This window comes from Nipponia nippon, unplaced genomic scaffold (assembly GCF_047370975.1).
Source record: "Nipponia nippon isolate SJK-2023a ecotype South Korea unplaced genomic scaffold, ASM4737097v1 scaffold_3, whole genome shotgun sequence".
NCBI classification, from domain to species: domain Eukaryota; kingdom Metazoa; phylum Chordata; class Aves; order Pelecaniformes; family Threskiornithidae; genus Nipponia; species Nipponia nippon.
Genome location: NW_028262347.1, coordinates 120,995,900 through 121,017,343, shown reverse-complemented (window position 1 = coordinate 121,017,343; position 21,444 = coordinate 120,995,900). Strand labels below are relative to the sequence as shown.

General features: G+C 38.0%; 1 protein-coding gene across 7 annotated transcripts in view; it reads right to left on the bottom strand.

Annotated features, from left to right (window-relative positions):
• The window catches only part of WDR11 (WD repeat domain 11), a 47,616-nt gene extending 26,572 nt beyond the window's left edge, over positions 1-21,044 (bottom strand). For 2 of the 7 annotated variants that reach the window (XM_087766798.1, XM_087766805.1), the window contains exons 1-10: positions 20,844-21,044; positions 19,288-19,399; positions 14,390-14,543; positions 10,547-10,720; positions 9,202-9,388; positions 7,086-7,251; positions 6,277-6,391; positions 5,089-5,284; positions 3,066-3,169; positions 1,721-1,900 (exon numbers count right to left, since the gene is read on the bottom strand). In XM_087766798.1, the coding sequence (XP_087622924.1) occupies positions 1,721-1,900; positions 3,066-3,169; positions 5,089-5,284; positions 6,277-6,391; positions 7,086-7,251; positions 9,202-9,388; positions 10,547-10,720; positions 14,390-14,543; positions 19,288-19,399; positions 20,844-20,929 (1,474 nt within the window). In that variant the 5' untranslated portion in view covers positions 20,930-21,044. The other 5 variants (XM_087766799.1, XM_087766800.1, XM_087766801.1 and 2 more) reach the window with 5 other exon arrangements.
• Between the last annotated feature and the right edge of the window lie 400 nt (positions 21,045-21,444).

The following is a 21,444-nucleotide window of genomic DNA, read 5'->3' as shown; positions in this document are numbered from 1 at the left end:
GATTTACAGCTATTCATCTCTTTTTTTTTTTTTTAAACACCTGTAACGTATATTTCATAATTTTAGAAAAGGTATTTTGATTTCTAGTGCTTAAACCCCAAATATTAAACCCTGTAAGGTTGCCTGCAGCCAGTGAAATCCATTTGGATCAAGGCATTTTCCTGAACCTACATGTAGAGCCTGTAGAAAGTCTGTTCATTCTTCTTGCATTTTCACAACATACCCAGTAGCAGAAGAAAGGAATGTTTCTTTTTGTTTTGATTACTCAAGGTGAGGAAATGCTTCAAGGAGGAGTATTAACTGTTATCCACCAATAACCCCAGGGAAGAATCATGGGTAGATTTTACCAAATCATTAACGTAATTCTGTTTCCTCAACCCTGAAATAATGACCTCTTTCAAATTACACATCAATAACTTAGTAGCTATTAGCTTCAATCAGATCAAGTACCTTTTGAAACACTGAAAGTTACCATTTTCTATTAGACACTGGGAAGACTTACTTTTCCTTCTCTTTTTTCTTTATACTCATAGCAATTTTATTAAATACAACAACGCATACCTAAAGAGCCATTCAGGTACCTTAAGTCTAGAATGCTGCAGACCTTGCTCTAAATGCACTTTAAACCTACCTATTAGTTTCCTAACTTTTATATTTCACCTGTTTTAACAGCTACAGCTTATATAAAAATCAAAAGTTAAGTTTTAGTAGCATCACATCATGTAATGATAGCTTGCCTCCATTTCAGAGCACAACTATTGATGGTACTTTTAGCTTAGTAATAACAGGAGTATTACGAGAACTGCACACATACGTACATGCATTATTATGGCATTTTCATTACTGGAGTGAGATCCTCCTTGTACGCTGCTGCGTAACATTCACCTTCGCAATCCACCCCCAGCCTGGTCCAAAAACCTAAGGCTCTATAGCACAGGCAACCTTAAGCATAACAAAAAACTCCCAAGTCTGACTTGTGACAGGCACAGCCTTGCCAGGGCAGCCAAGAATCAACTGGTATCTTAGATATACCAAGAGCACATTTGAACGACCCAAATCTGGAGGTGTAATTGTACAACCTATTACAATCTTTAAATTACAGCTGACTGCAGAGAAAGACAGCAGCCTGTGTCAATACATTGTGAAATCCCTCATGTGGTCTGAAAGAGCATGCCAGAAAAATCACATTTAAATAGGATGAACTCAGAGTTAATAAATCAAATAAAGTGCTCACTGGCAACTATTGTAATATCTAGATGAGTTAACTACATTTGTAATAAGACAGAATAGATTCATTCAGGAAAAATAACATGATTTAAGTGTATTTTTAGGTACTTACATCATAACAAAAGTACAGTCTCTGTTAAGTTAATTTAGTTATACTAGGAATGCAGTGCTGCAGAAGTCCCTATTTAGTGATATTTAGAATGAAGAGAGCGCAGCATGTAAAATGCTGAGCATATCAATGGACCAATATAGTAAATGAAGGACAAATACCAGCTAATATACTGCAATTTTTCAGGTAGCAATATTGAAGCCCAATGCAGTAAAAAAAGAATCCAAAGACTATCATGGATGCAAACTAGTACAAGGGTCGCTACTTGTGGTGAGTTACACAGGATGAAAACATAGAATCTTTTTCTGTATTAGTAACTATATTTGTATTTAATCTAGAGTTTAGTATTTTCAGAGCAACCAATAAACTGTTCAAGACACTTACCAACAGCAAGGATTGGCTCATACTGTTTAATGTTTTTTGTTGTAAGAGGTGGGCACATGCGGATAGCAAATGGAGGCAAAGGAAGTCCTGAAAGAAGTCCAGTCAGCAGAAATTTGAGGTGCACTTCTTGCAGAAAAGAACTTTTTAACTGTTCTTCTCCAGCAATTGTGCCTTGCCCTGCTTAAAAACAAAAGCTCTTGTTAGTATTCAATTATAATCTTAGATGTTACAGAAAGTTATCAGACCCAAGAGTTTATAAAATAAAAATTACAAATAACCTAACATATATGTTAGCAATGTTTATTTAAAGAGGCATTCCTTCCTGTTGAACTCTGTATGATAAAACTTTTTGGAAGACTGCACTTCAGCTAATTTCTCCGATATTAGCTTTCTTTCCTAACACTAAGAAGGAAAAAAAAAAAAAAGAAAGGAAGAGGGGGGGAAAAAGTAAGTGCAACCATTTCAGTCTTCCAGAATTCAAGGGTAGTTTCTATTTTTTTTCCTCCTTTTTTTTAAAGTTAGTTACAAATTTTTAAAATTATTAGACCAATTCAAAGACTTATGGAGCTATAACGCCAAACAGTAAAAACTGAGTGCAATCCACTGCTAGAAATATAGTGAATTTGCTCAGATTCAGCAATAAAGTCGGGTACAAAAAAGATATAATTCCACTGCTGTATCCCTTCTGCAGTCAGCTGTACCAGTCCGAGTGATGTGAGGTACAAAATAACAATAGCTATGATGTCAATGACTACAAGAAATACAGATAAGAGAAAAATCATGCCCTAAATGCCATCTTTAAACACATGAGATAAAGTGCAAAAGGACCTCCCACGGTGGTAAGCTGCCTGCACCTAACAATATGGACAACTTTTACCAAACCAAATCCAAATCTGCACCTTTGTATCTCTGAGTAGCACTAGTCGCTTTTCCAATAAAAATTAGTTTTAAAACATAAAGGCAACCATCTTTATGGAACATTTCTCAATACTGAAGTGTTGGTTGCTATCTAGATTTCACAAAGATGGATGTGTCAGATAAATAATCTTCATCTGTTTAAGATTACTTTTTAAAAAAATGAAGGAGTTTTGGCCAAATTCCATTTTAAATTACTTTTTTTTCCTCAGAGAAAATGAACTTCGAACATTGGTCCTCAACATAAAATCCTCAAAAAGATTAATTTGATAATTTCTTTAGCAAACAGGAATTCTTTTCTTTCAGAATTACTACTTCAATTGCACAGAAAATAATTTTAACATATGTAGTTCTTAAGTAAGCTAAGACGTACAATGATTCAAAAATCCTAGAAATGAGTAGCAGTGATACTAGTGGGAGAAATTCTTACCAATCATGTTGTCTAATGAGAGGTCTGGAAGTTTATTTTGGAATGCTCCTACAGGAATTCCACAGAATGAGACTGGGGAATACAAAGGTGACGCACTTGAACTGCTGTAAAAGAAATGAAAACAAGTTCCTAACACAAACTGGATCACCTGTTGACTTAGGTCCTCGATTTCCTTTTTTCCCCAGGTTGTTTTTTCAGTATTCCTACCACTTACTAGTTGCAGAGTATTTTGAGAAGGTTATTCCCAACGTCAACTTCCATGAACAACTCTACCAGGAGATAATGCACACAAAAATGTACAGAATTTAAAATAACTTTCATCTTCCTTACAGAGATATTTACAAGTAACAGAAAAATGGACAGACGTATTCCTTGTTCTGAAGTGTACCTAAGCACTGAATGGAAGCTTTTAAGTATATTGTGTATTTATATATAGAGCTATGTTAATGAATACAGCTAAGGAACCATCATAAATATTTCGACATTTAATAAAAGATTCCCAAACTTGGGGAATGGCTTTTGTTAACCTATATAAACTTCTTATATAGGTTCCAGATGACAAAACCCATAACTAAAGGAATGCCTTTCACCTAACATAGGAAACACAATTGCTTTTGCATATACAAAGCTACAGCAGAAATTTACAGCATTACCTATGTTTACAGTCTTGTGAGATATCTATGCATCAGGTTTTTGTGTTATTTTTTCCCCAGTGACTGGGTTCCAGCGCAATCTCCATCTAAAAGGGACTCAAACAGCCCCTGCAGCCTTGGCAATCATATCTGGCTGGGCTGAGGACAGGTCTATATCATGAGCAAAGACCAAAGGCTACTGACTGCACCCAGCTGTATGTAAAAATGCAGTTTAAGGCATGTACAAAGCCTTTTTTTTTTAAAAAAAAAAAAATCACTTCAACAGACTTCGAATTCAAATTTTAATTAAGACCATCAAGTCCAGCAGGATCAAGAGCTAACGGAGGAAGACACCTTCAAAATCCATTAAAGACTCTGTGCCAACTAGAACTATGCTTTACTTTTCAGTACAATCCAACCACATCCAGAATCCTCTAGGCTCAGTGGTTCTTATATTATTATTACATTTTTCCTGGTTATATAATCATGACAAAAATCAGTGTTTTAGAAATGAGCCTAAGAATCCAAGAAGTAAAACCCAGCAACACATGGATCCTAAACAGCTCTCTTGGATATGCATCACAAAGAATCCATCTAACAGTATTTCTGAGAACACCAAGAATAAAAATATTAAATCATTGATGAACAACAAAAGGATCTATGCTGAAAATCTGGTACTTCTGACAGTTAAAAGTGTACTAAGAATTCTGTTTTTCTTTTATGGCAGTAAGTTATTTATTTTATTCAATAGTACTTTAAAAGTTTATTGCAGCAGAATGACCTTAATACACTGAATGTTTAAAGAACTATACTACTTCATACAGTATTTTTAGAGACTGGTCAAAATCTAAAACTCTAAAGGCTTTGTATATAAGAATATTGTTATACCACTGTATTCCAGCCACCTGCTGTGCAGCCTTATATTGCTCTGTGTCAAATTCACAGAAATTTAACAGAAAACCATTCCCCTACTAAAAATGTAGCTCTTTCCAGACTCATTTTGCAGTCCTTTCATGTGATTGAAAGCGAGGGATTCATTCCTGAAGAAAATTATAGTCTGAAGAAAGCCAAATGAGAAGAAAATGTTCCCCCAAAATAATGTGAATATTCATTCCTAACTTTTGTTTCCTTATTCCAACCACTTAGCACGGAATTATTTTTTTAAAGAAAGAAGAGTAAATACAGTTCCTTCACTTCCGCAAAGCAAGGGAACTAATCTATTTGGATGATCTATTTTGTTCCTCCGCCTTTCATCATACACATGTATAGCACAGGTCACGCTACCATACACACAAGGACATCACTGTTGCTTTTAGAATATAATTAAATACTACATATCACTTGTAAGTGTAACAGATGGAAGCTTTGATAAGAAAAATAAATGCCATTACCTGTTACGCACATTTCTGCCAGAAATACTTGATTTTAATTCCCAGATCATTACCCTGCCATCACTGACTATGAGAGCTGCAGAATTCTCATTCACTGGGCAACACACCATACTGAAGGGTCGAACTGTTTTTGTTACCCTGATTGCATCACACTGACTTCTTAAATCATAAATCAGCTCCTGAACTGGGTCTGGATCTGTAACATCAATGTCCCACAGAGGACAAACAATCAGAATGGAAAACATACTATGTGATCAATCAACAGAGGTAAATTTGCAGAATGATTGAGCTCCTTGGTTGAAATCCACATGCCTCCTGTGCAACAATTAGCAAAAATAATCAGAAACTACATACTGTTGATCTTGCTGTACATAACACAGCTTTGAGAAATTCTCCAAAATGTAACTGTGTCTTTAAAATACCTTACTCCACACGAATCTTGTAAAATCTAAAAAATTACTGTTTCATATCTGGGTAGAAAGTGCATCTGCTCTCCACAATCCAAGACTCATTTGGTTTATTGGTAAACCTGGAAGCAAGTAATGTACCTCACTAGAAATTACCAAATTGCCAAAACCAAACCAAACCAAACAAACAAACTGTAACAAAAAAAATAACTTATTTACATTTACAGAACTATGTTTTCCCTTCTTTTTTCCAGTCTCCTTCATTACATTTAAAAGGCCATTCTTACTAACATTTCCTAAAAAAGACAAAGGTTTAATAATTTAGATTTTAATCTAAATTTAAGCCCATGCCTTAGTTCTAAAATCGATTCTTCCAATTGACCAAATGACTTCCAAAACCTTGTGTTTGCCTGAAAAATATGTTTTTTCTTAACGATAAAAAGAACAAACTAATCATCCTTTATCTAAAACTTTCTTGTATATGTGGCATTCTTGTATATGTGTATATGTTAAGCCACTTCATAATTAAAGTATTATTTAGTGCTAAAAGGATTTTCAGGATATTAGTATCTCACTTTGCACTAAATTTCAGGGAAGTCAGAAACACTTATGGGAGAATGCAGCATAAATTTAAATTTAAACTTAATGTATAAGAAAAAACAAACACTAGAAGGGCTGTAATTCACTATCCCATATGAGGTGTGATGGTTAATATTGGTGTTAAAGTATTAATTAAAATGCCTCAAAGTTCATTTCTGGACATTATTGACACAAAACTTACCTGGCTCTTCATTTGGAGTTCCAGTTATACTGCAGTTAGATCTGCGAACTCTTAAAGTTATACAGCCATTTTCATGTAGGCAAAATAACCCATCACGCTGAAAACAAGGAATTACCTAGGTAAAGAGATACCACATTAAATTAGGTCATGAAAATCTTATCCTTTGCAAAGTACACTGATGTATCCTGATGTATAAGCAAGTCACTAAAAATGTTATCATTAATGTAAAACTTCAATGAATTTCTTTAGCTACAGTACTTGTGACTAAGGAAGTCAATTAATTTGAGAAGCTAATTGAAAGTTTTTGTTTGAATTGTTTGCTGGTTTGGTTTTTCTTTTTTTTTTTTTTTTAAACATTAATGTACTCATATATGTTCTTTTTAGCTTTCACTTTTTAAAAAAACAACTTTCTTTTTTAGTATCAGAATTCATGATTCCAAAAGAATAAAGATGCTTCAATAAGACCTTGGATTAGACTTAGCTGTCTAATTAAGCAAAGGCAGATGCTCAGAGAACTAGTATTAACTTGTGTGTAAGCAGCTTCACCACCAGAGAACAAAATGTCCTTTTTCCACAGCACTATTTCCACACTGGTAACTTTTGTAACACTGCAAAATGAGGTTGGTTTGCTGCAGACTTCAGCAAACTAAATTAAGCAATGCTTGGTTCAGACGACATTTTTCCCCCTGGTGAGCTAACTCCTTTTCATCCTCCAGAACTAATCAAAACACAACTGTCAGTGGGTCATGAACTTACGTATGATCTTAATGAACTATTACAATGATAGAAACCAATCAAATTTTCATTACCTGTAGGAAAGGCACACCTGTTCTTTCAATTGCAATTACACCCACTGTCTGATTCACTTCCAAGTCAAGAATCAAAATTTCTCTGGGATACAATAACAGCATGTAGTTTCTTTTGGAAGGCAAATACGACAACTGAAGACAGTCGTTGAGTGTTACAGATTCAGCACTGCAAAACATCAGATATAATCAAGTTTAGTATCAACAAATACTTCAAAAACAAAATTACCAGTATAAATCTTCCTGCAGCTGCATTTTTTCAAGTATTCCCTATTTTCATCACTAGGGAACGGTACGTTTCCATTTAATTGGTACAGCAGTGCAAAGCATCACTGACCTTTAAAAGACACACACTCTGTTGTCTTTTGTCTAAATACGATTATAGAGTAATTTTTAAAATAATATGTAATTCAAGTGGAACAAGTGTAATTCTTGCACATCTCAAATACAAAGCAATTCAATTATGAACAGTGCTAGCTGCTATGACATTTACTGGTATGCACGGGAAATTACCCTTAAACATACTGCTTACTTCGATTTTTATGTTATTATGCATATTATTTTATTTTGAAATGAACAGAACTAGCCTATCAAGAATATCAGTCTTCAAACTCAAAGAAAGTAGCAAAGAACAGGAATGTTTGTCATGTTGTTGATTGTCAATGGGAGATTGGCTGCAAGGTAAAGAAGTTCATTTGGTACCTGCAATCCAATGAACTGTATTTAAGTCACATTGAAGAAAAACATCCTCATACTGTGCTCAGGTTTGAAGGTCTCTTAACTGATTTAATGTATCATCCCTCTGAGGGGTTTTGTTTGGTTTTAATCTCCTCATTCTACCACACACTAAACCCCCTTTACACTCCTCTTGCACCTCATTCCTTGCTTCAGCAGTATTATTCACCTTTTCTCTGCAATCACTTTCCTGACAATCTCCTGCTCTTCTTCCCTCAAAAGTTTCCCTAAACTAATATAAAACCAGGTAAACCGTTGCTGCTACAATTTTTTCTTCCCCTTTTCCCATTCTACTCTTTTTCAGGGTTTCTGGATGGAAAAGGAGGGAGAAAGAAGACTTATCATATCCTTAGCAATATTCATATATAACTTAAAATGTAATCAGAAGAATGCAAAAAAGATGGTATCTCTGCTGAGTTGCTGTAATTACAGAGCATACACAAGGCTGCAGCAGCATATGTACTGCCTCAGTATTTGCAAACCAGGTGTTCTGTCCGATGCAGCACAAACTAGGCATTACAAAACACAAAATGACAAGATCATGCCCTTTAACTTCATACAAAAAAAAAAAAATCACAATTTCTTAAATGATTATCAGAGGAAGTATCATCAAGGCTTCTCCCCAGCCTGCAATTTAAACACCTTATTAAAACAGAGTATAAATTTCACATCTGCACTAAATTTTGGTGTCAAGTGTTAACTGATAATAAAGTCTGACCAGTTTGTTCTCAAATTGGCTAGACACTTGAGAAATACTTTCATTACTCAAACAGAAAGTACAAAAGGAAAAAAAGAATTACACCACACAAAAGAAAGTGGTCTACAGAATTTCTAATAAAAAAACCCAATATGCAACACCTTCAGTTTTAAAAGGTCAGAAAACAGACAAATGTATAAATTCTAATTTTATTTATACACTATTAACTTACAAAATGCCTCCTGCTGCAGTATCATGTACAATATCAGAATGACAACTCTTCTCAGGTATCAGTACTTACAGAATTTTTATTCTCTTATTATATCCCTTCTCATTCCACAATTGAAATGAATTACGTTAGCCCATTTCCATCTTTTTTTTTCCCCTAAGAAAGATGTTTCTGAATTTACACCTGCATGAAAATCTGTTAGCGAAGGGAGAACATTATGTCATTAACTTCTGTAAAATATGCTGGGATGATATGGCTGTTTTTATGAACAGAACTGGATGAATGACTGTCAGTGTTATATCCTTACATAACGTCCTCATATAGGACACCCAACCATCTGCCTACCCCAATGAATTTTCTTTTTTAAAACTAATTATCTCACAGGCTTTAATGTAATTATATCTATAAAATATACAGGTACACAAAACATTATCTAAGAAGAAATATTTGCAACCTACCTTGGTTTTTCATTACTGATTAAGATTTTTACTTTATCAAGGGCCTTTTTGGCCCCGGTAGCAGCAGCCAGCTTGTTGTGGGAAGGACTGGAATGCGGACTAGAGATGTAAACTTTCTTCCCTGAGCTGGCAGGAGCTTTGGAAGGAGAGAAGTCGGAGATGAACACTATTCCTTCACTGGTGAGCACTGTACCAAGAAAAACAATTTTTATTATAGCAAAATACAATCTGCAACTTGGTTGTGGTGTTCCATTTTAGTGAAATTTTGGTGGGGAGAAATGCTACTAACTTTAGTAATACTGTATTAGGTAGAAAACCCACAATTCTAGACAACAGGCACCTTCTACTGAAAGAGCTGCAGATGGTCCATTACAATTAATTATATCCACAAAACTCAATTTTTCAAAATTAAGTCTGTACTAAAAAAATACTGTGGGGATTACTGGGAGAAACCTCTTGTTTCTTGAGTATAAGAGTTATTCTCTCTCATCGGCTATTTTTCTTTAAGCTTCACAATGCAAACAGAAGGCAGGGTTGCCCACATTGGCTATATCACCATTTTTTGTTCTCATGCAAAGCATGGCTCAAAGAATCATTAACTCACATTATTTATGTTGCAGCATAAAGATTCAGCTAAGCTGTAAAGATGTAGCTAAGATTTTACTACATGTTTATACAAAAAAAAAAGTTCCTTTTTTTAGGTTGAATGGTATGGCAGATAAAAAAAAAAAAAAAAGACAAGCACAAAGCCTGGAAACTGTCTCATTATAGATCAGGAGCAATCAAGCTAAATTAAAGAATAAAATGGTGACTCTCTTATTTCTCTTAATTTCTTTCTGGTAAAATGTCAATAAATCTGCTTTACATCCCCCTGGACACTGGAATTGCTTCTGAAACTGATGCTCACACTCTATTCCTTTAAAAAAAATTCCTTTCTGTTGAAAATACCATTTATTCTTGGTCTACTCATCTCACTGGTTTCTCCCTCAGCACCCATCCTTTTATAGCTTTTTATGTCAGTTCAACAGTGCTCTCTACTTGGCTTCCTCCAGCTCCCTATCTACGTGCCTTCCACCTTCTTTATAAAGCCCCAAATATTTATTTGCAGATCTCTAACTTCTCTACTCATGCCTACTTTTCCCCTCCCCTCACACAATGGCATCTTATTTTAGAAGATTCCACATTGACCAAAGACTCCCCTGTCTTTGTTTTCAGACTTCTTCTTGGCATTAATGACATTATTCTCTCCAATCCATTACTTTAATCTCAATATTAACATCTTAGTTTAACTTTTTTCCTGGTCTACCCATATTCACGTCACACTATTTTATACATGCAAACTTACAAGCTAAGCGTGATGGATCAAAGGGGTCAAATGAAAAAGACAGAATATTTTCAGCGTAACTTTTCTTCCAAAGCTTGGTGCCTGTGTCTGCATTCCACAGTACAATATAGTTAGGTGGATGAACAGCAAGCAGTAAATCCCTAGAAGCATCTTGATTCCACAACCACTGCATGTCTGTGAAAAGAAATAAGGAACAACAAACAGTGAAATTAATTGTCAAAAAAAGTTTGTTCTATTTTAAAACTACTTTTCTTCTGTAATACCTCATCTTTAAAGAAATTAATAGTGACTTGTAAGTGACAAGATGTTTCTACTTCATAATTCTAAAAAATAAGTTCCTTTTACGGCCTGAATTTATGTTTTTAACAAGCAGCAATACACTGGGTTACACACGTCCACACACATGCACAAAACCCACATCAGATCTGAAGAAGCCAGATCTTTTCATCCAGTGAATTCCTACCTGAAACAACATATTGTATTGTACAGAGCCAGTGCAGAGTCAAAATGAAAAGAACCATACAACATCCCAACTAACATCTGCAATGACACCATGAACCATACACCATCCCAAATTAATGTTTGAGATTGTATCAGCATTGGACCTGGAAACAAATGCCTTCTCCACTTCAAATGCTTTTTAACAGAGAGTCTTAAGTTTAAGAGTAAAACGAAACTGACTGTAACACACAACCAAGAATACAAGTACAGTACTTAAATGCTAAGGTCAATCTGAAGAAGTATGGCTGCCAGTCATCACAGCCAGGCACCACTTAAACATTCAAGAAAAAACAGACACAAAAGACTATGTTTTCTGTCAATAAGAACAGAGAGCCACCTCAGTTACTAGAAAGGAGCTGTATTAGAGCTACCTACATGCTCCATGGGGCAGTGTTTTAGACAATAGAATGGGTCAGGCAGGCAATGAAGTCCCCCCGGTCCAGCTCCTACCACTCACTGCACGACCTCACCAAGTCACAGCTTCTCTACAGCATGTTCATACAATGTCATGTTCATAATATGTCGTAACAGCATGTTCATAAGATGTCAAAACAACTTCCTTCCTCAGCCATTCTTCTGTTTTATCAATTCAGCTTTTTCAGAGCTGATAAGTGCTTCTCACTGAGTTTCAGAGGAAAAAAAATGCAGCCATGTGTGTCCTGATCAGTTACACTGTAAGTTAACAAATGGTTAACTCCTTCCCCAGGTGAATGCAGACTTTGGATCAAATAGAGTGCCTCACATGGAAGCACCACTTTTCTCCTTATTGAAACAGTGAGGCTCCAGCTGTTATCCTACAAAGCTCTTGCAGATAACACCCAGAGAACCGGCAGGTCACTCTCTGCTCAGTCTCTGTATTTGCACCATTTTCTACAGGTTTGTACAAGACAGCCAGAAGCCTCAGAAACAGATGGAAAGGAAAAGAAACTGCTTTTGTTAGAGGTAATTGCTGAATCAAATCAGGGACTGAGGACAGAAAAGAATTAAAATTCTGTTGCTTATTAACTTTTTTTCTTGCCCAGCGGATTGGAAAGCCTTCACTAGGTCTGAAAATCTGGAGAAAACTTCAAATGGCATGGTCAAAACTCCACCAGTCAGTAAAACAGTGTCAGGAGTAAATAAAATGCAATTTATAAAACACACACAAAAAAAGAAATAAAACTAATAAAATTAACTGCAGTCAATAGAATAAATTTTCAGTGTCCCACTGTCAGACTTACAATATTGTATCTACTTTCACAGGATTTATAAGAACAGAACGATAACAAAACCCAAACAAGCTAATTTCATAAGTGGGCTTTCATATAATAGAATTCAAAATAAAAAACAGATATAACACAAGCCTCATTACAAGTTTTTAAAATAGTCCAAATAAATTATAAATTATAAATTATTCTTAGAAACTCATTATGGTAGTTTCTCGGCCGGGGAGGAGTGTTCTAAATTTTACTTCAGAAATAATTTGTAGACATATTGCTAGCGTGGACAGCAGTAGCAATAAACAGAAACGCAAAACACGCAGCAGAGCATGTAGATGCTGCTGTACTTGCAGAGCTCTCTCTCCCAGCTAATTCTGAAAGCACCCGTCGGATGCTGGAAGCAGTCCGCTCCCAGCATCAGCTCAGGTACTGGAAGCAGTCCAGCCATAGTAGCGCAGCCACAAAGCTAACCAGATTCCAGTGCTCCAGCCAGCTCCCGGTCAGCTCTGTTAGGAGTGGTTCCGATACACAGAAAAGCGCCTACTACAAGTGATTAGAATGAAAAAAACCAAGTTTTACAATAGCAGGAGAGTACTACTATCAACAACAAACCGCACCAATTAAAGCAATAGAAAAATGATATTGAGAGTGTGATGCAACAAGGAATGAAGTCTAGATCTTTTGATTCCCTTTTTTGAGTTGTAACCACTACCTTAACTTTTTCACTGATGAAGTACAAGATGCTAACTAACAAAAGGGAGCATTTGATGGATGACACCTTACTAACAGATGAGCACAAAAAGAAGGAAGGAAAAAGATGCTATTATTCCTTTCCAATACATTCTCTTAATGGTGTTATACCTGGCCAGTGGTTACATTTGCTGTTCTCTATCCTTCATCAGACCAATTAAGATAGTACTGTCCTCTATGCCAGGCTTCTAGACATTTCTGTCTCTAGCACAAGCAAGTATAAATCTTCCATAGCTTACAACATCATAAATCCATAGCTCCTTTTTCCAGGGTTTTTGTTTGTTTGTTTGGGTTCTTTCTGTGGGCTTTTGTTTGTTTGGTTGGTTTTTGCTTTTGTTTTTACTTCCCCCAGAGACCTGTGAAAGCCCTAAATGAGATAATTTTTTTTTTTTTTCCTAGTAATGGGATAAAGAATCTTCAAACATCCAGCTGCCCACAACTGTTCAGGTAGAGTTTATTGGGTATTTTTCAGACCTTCCCAGCTGTATTGGGCTACCACCCACAGAACAGAAACAAAAGTAGCAAACGCCACCGCTAAACGGTCTTCTCAAATGAAAGCCAGAACCAGTTATTTATACCATCTCAAAATTTCCTCTTTCTCTTGACTGTTTGTATTAATCCTTACCATTTACATCCACTTAGTTACACTTGAAACCTAATTCAAACATGACATACTCAGTTTCAAGACTTCCTACAGCTAACTCCAACTATGTCCGAAACCGTCCTTATGTACAACTGTCTTCTGTGCTACAATTTACACAATATCTTGTCTTTTCTTCATTTCACTTTTCACATCTTACTATTGCTATCAATGCACAGAAAAGCCTCTCTGCTCCTATGAATCAGACAACTGCATAGATGCTCAAAAAAACCTTCTCTCTAGTTACATTGCAAACATATGTTGTAGTGCTAATATATTTGACCAGAAGTAGCTATATAATGAACTATCTAAATAATTGTCAAAGTATATGTGCACAAAATTCTTAACTTACAGCAATGTAATACTGTTAACGTACTACAGCATTATGCATGACATTAACATTCAGGTGCAATGCGAACTGCACTAGATCCCCAATTCAAAAGCAGGAAGATGTACTCGACACTGTAAATACTATTATTTCAATCAATAACGTTAATTAAAATAGATGGTAACTTTTTTTCAGAAGATATTGGAAAATATTACCATAATGAATTAAATCTCACAGCATCCGTCTGGGAGAGGGTAAGTCTTATATTTACACAGAAAATGAGTAGACAAACATAGAGAAGGCTAGTAATCCCAACAGTAAAATTCAATGGCAGAACTGAGCATAGTTTGCAAAACCTCAGTGATGGATTTGTACACAATCCTCCATTAAATAACTTCCACACAAACATCATGCACTATCATTACCTTGAATTGGTTTCGCATGTTCTTGTATTTCGCAACGAGCTGTTCCTGTTGCCACATCCCATACAATTATTTTTCCAGTAACATCAGCAGAAGCTAAACGTAAAGAATACGGAGAGCCAATATTGTGATGGTAATTTTCTTTAGCCCACTTAACCTGAAGATACAGATGAAAAAAGTCAAAGGAGGCAAACATATATAACAAAGACGCCATACTTCATATTTTTCAGATGGATAAACCAGTAATAAACAACTCAACAAAAAAGCATAGTAATAGTTAACGTTAATAACATCTGCGTAAGCATAACTATAAGCTACCATCAGTTTTGCAACATACCTTAAATTTGCACCTGTGCTGCATGACTGCATGGTTGCTATTTTCAAATTACATAAATCAACAATCCTTGTTCCTGAAGGTAACTACAACAATCCATAAATATATGCTATGTATATAAAAAGTTTACTCAAATATTTAGAAGAAACTAAACGGCAACGTTTAAGGTTCTGTGGGCATCTACAAACCTATACCCACTGATTTCCAGACAAATGAAAGTTGAAAATTTACCATTCAACTTTTACACACACTCTAAAACACGTCATTTTCCTCATCTGTCAAATATATTATGGTATTGGGGAGGAAGGACAGTTAGTCTTTCATCTATATGTTTTCTCATGTCAAGCTATTGCTGACATTTGCTATCTTTTTGGTCCTTTTCAGCATGTTGCCACCACTCATTTCCACATACCACCTTCTGGTTTGGGATTTCAAGCTGCATGGGCTTGCAAGTTGGCAATACTTGCGAAAACTACGTGTCTTGAAATTTGAAACATTCTGTCTACAAGTCTTCTGAGATTATACGGAGATAACACTGACTCCTTCCTTATCTATTCAATATGGACTTGTTTTGCTATCTGCTTTAAAGGCGAACTTCTGTCCCTAAGAGAGACTGAAGACACTAACAGAATAAAGAAATCTTAATGCTAAGCTAATGGGAGTTTACGTACTACAAAAATGTTGCTGTAGCTAACTAGCTGTGTGCTGTCACAGTACCTGACAGAAAGGGTGAGGCCAAACACAACACTTTTTGCAGATACTGAAAGCATGACATTAAAAAAATAGAATTATCATTAGGCACCGCTAACTTTGTAACATGAATTAGATTTATAACAGCATTCAGATGACTGTAGCCACCTTTGTGCTACCCCTTTCAGAGGTGTGATCAGGATGCATCTCAAAAGCCTAGCTGAATAAATTAAACAAACATTACACATGCACAGCAAGCAATCTTCAAAGAGCTCCAGCTATAAACCCAAAGTGTGTTTCTACCAGAATAACAAAGAATTCTTGGGAGACTCTCCTCTACCTGCAAATTTCAGTGTCGCAATTCCTGCTTCCCTGCTGTTCAAAAAAATTACCTGCATGTAGCTATGTAGCTATTAAAAAAAAGTAATTATAGAAACCTGCAAAGCTGTTTCTTCCTCAGTTAAAAATGTAATACTTTGAAGCAAATTCCAAGTCTGGAAAGCATCGTTTCCCACGGGACGAGCTGTCACCAAGTTATGAACAACAAAAAGGAGAACTTCACACAATCAGTCTCAACCAGAGCTCATGAGGCTCTCTAACACTGTAAGCCCTCTTTTCTCATTGTAGTCGCACTCCTCCAACAAAGTCCCCACACATGACCTGATCTTCTGCTAAAAGCAATTATTTTCTTACTGTATTGGTCACTGCCTCTCTACCCTGACTTGAAAATATATCAGCGTTGGTCAGAAACAGGAATCAGAGGTGAAGTTTGGGTTTTTTTTCAATTTTCACAATTTATCTCACCTGATTTAAAGAACTTTATTATCACTGTTTATTAACATATCAGAACAGACACAAATGTAATTTCAATCCTCCTATTTTTTGACAGATCAAAAAATTGTGCCTTTAATTACATTTCCTTTCGTAAAAGTACTCTTTCAAGTACTCTTTGTAAAGGTACGAAAAAAAAGTCAGATATAATCCACTCCACACAAAGTTATCAGTCTCCCACAAACACCATATGAACGTACGGACCAATTCTCAGTGAAACCATGACCTATTCCAGACACAGTTATGACAGCCAAAGGCCAGGAAGTATTTAAAGAAAAATAGTTAAACAGACTGCAGAAGGATTATGAAACAATCACTTTTCTCTTTGCTTTTTTATTGCAGGTAGTGGTGTGTTTTGAAATTTTTCAGATCTGAAGCATAGGTTTTGGGAGAGAAGATCCCCTGTAGACTGAGTTGCTGGTGTGAACCTCTACTACAAAGAGTTTGAGTCAGGCATATACAGCAGACTTCTTACAGATCCCCTCCAGCTTATTTACGCTCTTAGCATTTACAAACAAAAAAAGTCAGTTAGGAATTGAAGAAAATTTCTTACAAATGCACATAAAGGTATCTGCAATGATCATGGCCTCATCATAATTTCTCATCTAATGTCTACTTGTTAAAGCAGAACAGAATTTCTCTTCATTCTTCCTCCTCACCAATTAGTCATTTTCTTATGGTCTATTTCTGTTAATAAAGCACTAGAGAGTGGTTTTGAAAAATTATCTCATAAATTATATAAAAACTATTTGGACTTCAGCATTTGGTTTCCTATTGAAATAACGTTACTTCTCAAAGCTAGTGAATGTAACTGAAGCACATTAAAATGCTATCACTACATGGATCAAAAACTAATTTTGCTACAACTTATTACCTAAGCTAAGTGGAAATTTTAAAGCAGTCATCATTATAGCTGCTACCTCTGTACCACTTACATTTTCTATTTTTTACACAATTATAGATATTGGAACTGATTTGTTCATTTTAAAGGGTGGCCTGAAGACAACTGAGGCTAAGTGTATGCTTACCCACACAGGCTGCCAAAAGGCAAGCAAACGTATTGATTCACAGAGTGCCACTTACTCCATGGTTGCTGTCATGTACATACCTTTGCTCTAAGATAGCTGAGAAATAACCTCTCCGTACTTAGAGTCAGGTACATTGCCTCACATTTATCACCAGAGAGATTATTCAGATCAGCAGCACACGCTCTAAGCTGACAGCAATGTTTGGGCAACCCTGACAATCCTCAAAATTCAGTGAAAGATTTGTGCAGCTATACAAACATAGAGTCATAGAATCATAGAATCGTTAAGGTTGGAAAAGACCCTTAAGATCATCAAGTCCAACCGTTAACCCAGCACTGCCAAGGCCACCACTAAACCATGTCCCTAAGCACCACGTCTACCCGGCTTTTAAATACCTCCAGGGATGGGGACTCAACCACTTCCCTGGGCAGCCTGTGCCAGGGCCTGACTGCCCTTTCGGTGAAGAAGCTTTTCCTAATATCCAACCTAAACCTCCCCTGGCGCAGCTTGAGGCCATTTTCTCTCATCCTATTGCTTGTTACTTGGGAGAAGAGACCGATATGCTGGCAGAAATCAGTTTTCGGTCCTTTGTGGCATTTTAGCATTATTTTTAAACATGTCACAGCACACAAGTCTCAAGAAATGCCATAAACTATCTATTTTGAAACCTAACCCTTCTACATTCCTTTTTGCCAGTCAGTTTCAAAATTCTCTCTAATCAAGCAAAATGAATTCCTGAACCTTACAACCATTTTTAAAAGCTACAATGTCATTATCTGTATGGCTCTTAGCCAAGATCTTGTATGGATCTGTATCAGTTTTGCCCTAGCCAGTATTTTCACCCAGGATTTGAACAGTTTATTATTATAAAAAAAAGCGCACTTAATTGGACCCTGTAGCACAGAAATACATTGTACTATACGAAGATATAGAAACACCACCACCTGTGTAACTACTGAATATACTGGAATTTCAAAACCACTCACCAAAAATTTGAAGCTCTTTAGTGTGCAGAAAGACATCATCAGAACATGATGGCTCAGGAGTCAGTAAATTATCAAACCCAAAGACAAAATAATTGTGTTTAATTTTAAAATATCAGAGCGGCCATATCAGATAGAGTATTAGTGTATCTACATGAAGATGGTCTATTTAAAGAAAATCACACACGGGAAAAAAATAGTGTGCAATTTCCAGAAGGCACATTCAAACTTTTTCTTTTACTACAGAAATCACCAAAATCCCCCTATCTAAAAATCTGTTTTTCTTCATAAATTACTGACTGCCTTCTAATACAGCATTTGAGCCAAGGACTATCAAACATTACATCTGCCAGCCAAACATTCCTCTAAACCCTGACTGAATCTGTCATTTTCCACAGTCAAAGAAATGATGTATCAAAGAAATACATCCTGTTCCACACTTGACCCAAAGTCAAACGCTCTGCAATTTCAAGTCAAGGACCTTCAAAGGAAAGTACAGGTACCCGACGCTTAAGTTTAAATTTTAGCCATTTTTTACCGCCAAAATAAATGTTCAGTTTTGTCTGTTATTGTTCCTTTTATACAAGAAAGAACAGGAGTAATAACTTAAAAGTAGCTTTCTAGTCGAATGGTGCACTGGTTACCCCCACAATGGGAAAGATCAGCAAAGGCATCAAAAAAGAGATTCATTTGATATTTTGTAACATTCATTTGAAATTCTGTCATGTTAAGAGCTTTCTTAGAAACATTTCTATGTTCTATAACACTACCAAATGTTTCTATATATTCTATACATTCTCTCTACATCTTCTTTATATTCTATACCTTTTATAAAGGTATACCATCAACCTCAGCTCAAATTTCAGCATGTATGGTTTGATTTAGCTGTAAAAGACATCATGTAAAATACGCATATTTTACAATAGATTTTATGTGAAAATTAAGTGCAATATAATGTCAAATATATACAGCAATTTAGAAAAATAATAAATACACCAGAATCAAGTAATATACCTTAAAACATGTATGTCTCACCTTGACAACACTAGCTTTGTGTCTTTCCAAAACCTGTAAAGTCTGAGCAGTATTGGCATCAACTATCAGCACAATAGAATGACATCCATATGCAATCAAACCTTGCCAGCCCCTAGGAAAGCATATATCATCATCAAACAAGCAAAAAAAACCAAACAGCACTTCACATCAAGAACGAGGCTTTTTTTTGTAAGTTGAGTGCATCCTACTAGACAAAAACATCAAACAGTAGAAACTATTTAATAACATAAAACTCAAAAGCATTATAAAATGCCACTGCCGCACTGTCTGCTGAGCCATTTGCTGCTAGAACCCTAAGCCACCGCAAAGCACTTCTTGGTGTCCATCTATAAAAATCCTCTTCTGTAAATTTAAGACATCACATAGGAACTCATGAAGAGCATTCCCAAATTTTACATATAAGCACACAGGTAAGCAATATATTGCAATTATAAAGTTAATTGCATCTTTTTTTTTTTTTGAGACAAAAAAGGAGTATGTGAACAATGATTACAGTAACAGTGAAAATCTGCTGAGGCCTGTCTGACTTCAGGAGAGGTTAATGAGGCCACCAATGACAATTATAAAGATATAGCGAACCCCAGCAAGTGGAAACAGTCAAAGGAGAAACACAAAGTTTCAAACTAAGAACTTCAATATTCATTGCTTTGCAAGCTGACAAACATAAAGGCCAAAGTTTTCAAAAATCACTTGCCTCAGCTACTTCGTTTTGTTTTCGCTCCCTAAGATTCAGCAGTATTAGGTTAATGCTTTTCAGCACAGCTGGGCGAAGTCACTGCTCAGAAAAATGAGTACAAAACCCAATATACCTACTGGCTTTGTACATCAACTCTCAAAAAAATAACAGAAATAGAAACCAGAAGAAGCTGCTCTGATCTCTACAGTTTGTCGCACCAACGAGACCTCTGCCCAAAGAAGCAAATGTCATTGCCAGAAGGGACTGGCCCATGTTCTTCTGTGACCATGGCTTTGTTCTTGCTTGAGAGCTGAACAGCGGCAACTCCACAGAGCTCCCTGCCTGCGCTCTGCCAGCCTCTCCAGCTAGGAAAGCGGAGAGGACGGGGATGTCAGCAGCTTGCACGGTGCCCAGCAGAAGGAGGCTTGCCTTGGACACAACAGCATACCATGCTCGTCTCCACAAACAAAAAAAAGGACCCGAGTATTTGCGGTGACCACCTTGGCCAAGGCGGCTGGTAACGATTCCCTCGCAGGAGGCCACAGCCAGCCTCCAAAGGGATCCCTACCACCGCTTTACTGCACACCCGGCAGCGGCCGGCGCTGGCTGAGCCTCGGCCCTGGACGCGGGACTCCATGAACGCCCCGGCTGAAAGCGCGGCCCCCAGGGCTGGCGGCGGGCGGGAGGAGGCAGACCCGGGGCGGGCAGCGTGGGGCACGGCCCGCCGCCTTCCCCAGGCACCCAGCCGCGAAGCTCAACCCGCGGCTGGGGAGAGGCGAGGGGGAGGCCCGGGCCACCTCAGCCGCCCCTCCCCGAGCCCGGCAGACCATCCCCGCTCTCCCGCGGCCCGGCCCCTCACCAGTCCGCCGCCCCCCTGTTCGGCGCGCTGAGGGCGCCCGTCAGGGTCCGCGCCGGCAGCTTGATGTTCACCGTGAAGCGCTGCATGGCGAGGCCGGGGAGCGCCGGACCCGGCGGGGCCACCCGAGCGCCGGCAGCCGCTGGCCGAGCGTCCCGCGGCCCTGCCCAGCACCGCCACGGCCGCCGCCGCGCAGGAAGCACCGCCCGGTCCGTGCCGCCGGGGTCCGCCGGGGCCCCGCGGCTCGGGAACGGCAGTTCCGGGGCCGGCCACGCCCGCCACCGCTCGGCGGTCCTGCGCTGGGCCGCGGCGGCCGGCCTGCCCCGCGCCGGGGCCCTCAGCGCGGCGGTTGCCGCCTCCCGCCATCTCCGGCCGCGGTGTCCAGGCCGCCCCGGGGTGCCTCCGGGCAGCCCCAGAACAGCCACCCCCGCCTGGGGAGGCGGGTGCTGCCTCGCCGGCTGTGAATGACACAGCCCGGACGGAAAGCAGGCCGCGGGGGTGGGAGAGGCCCGTCTGCCTGGGCTGAACGGCCCCGGGGAAACTGGGGCTTGTTGGCAGTCTGCGGCTGGGGCACCTGAAGTCACCTCAGCACGCAGAGGGCTCC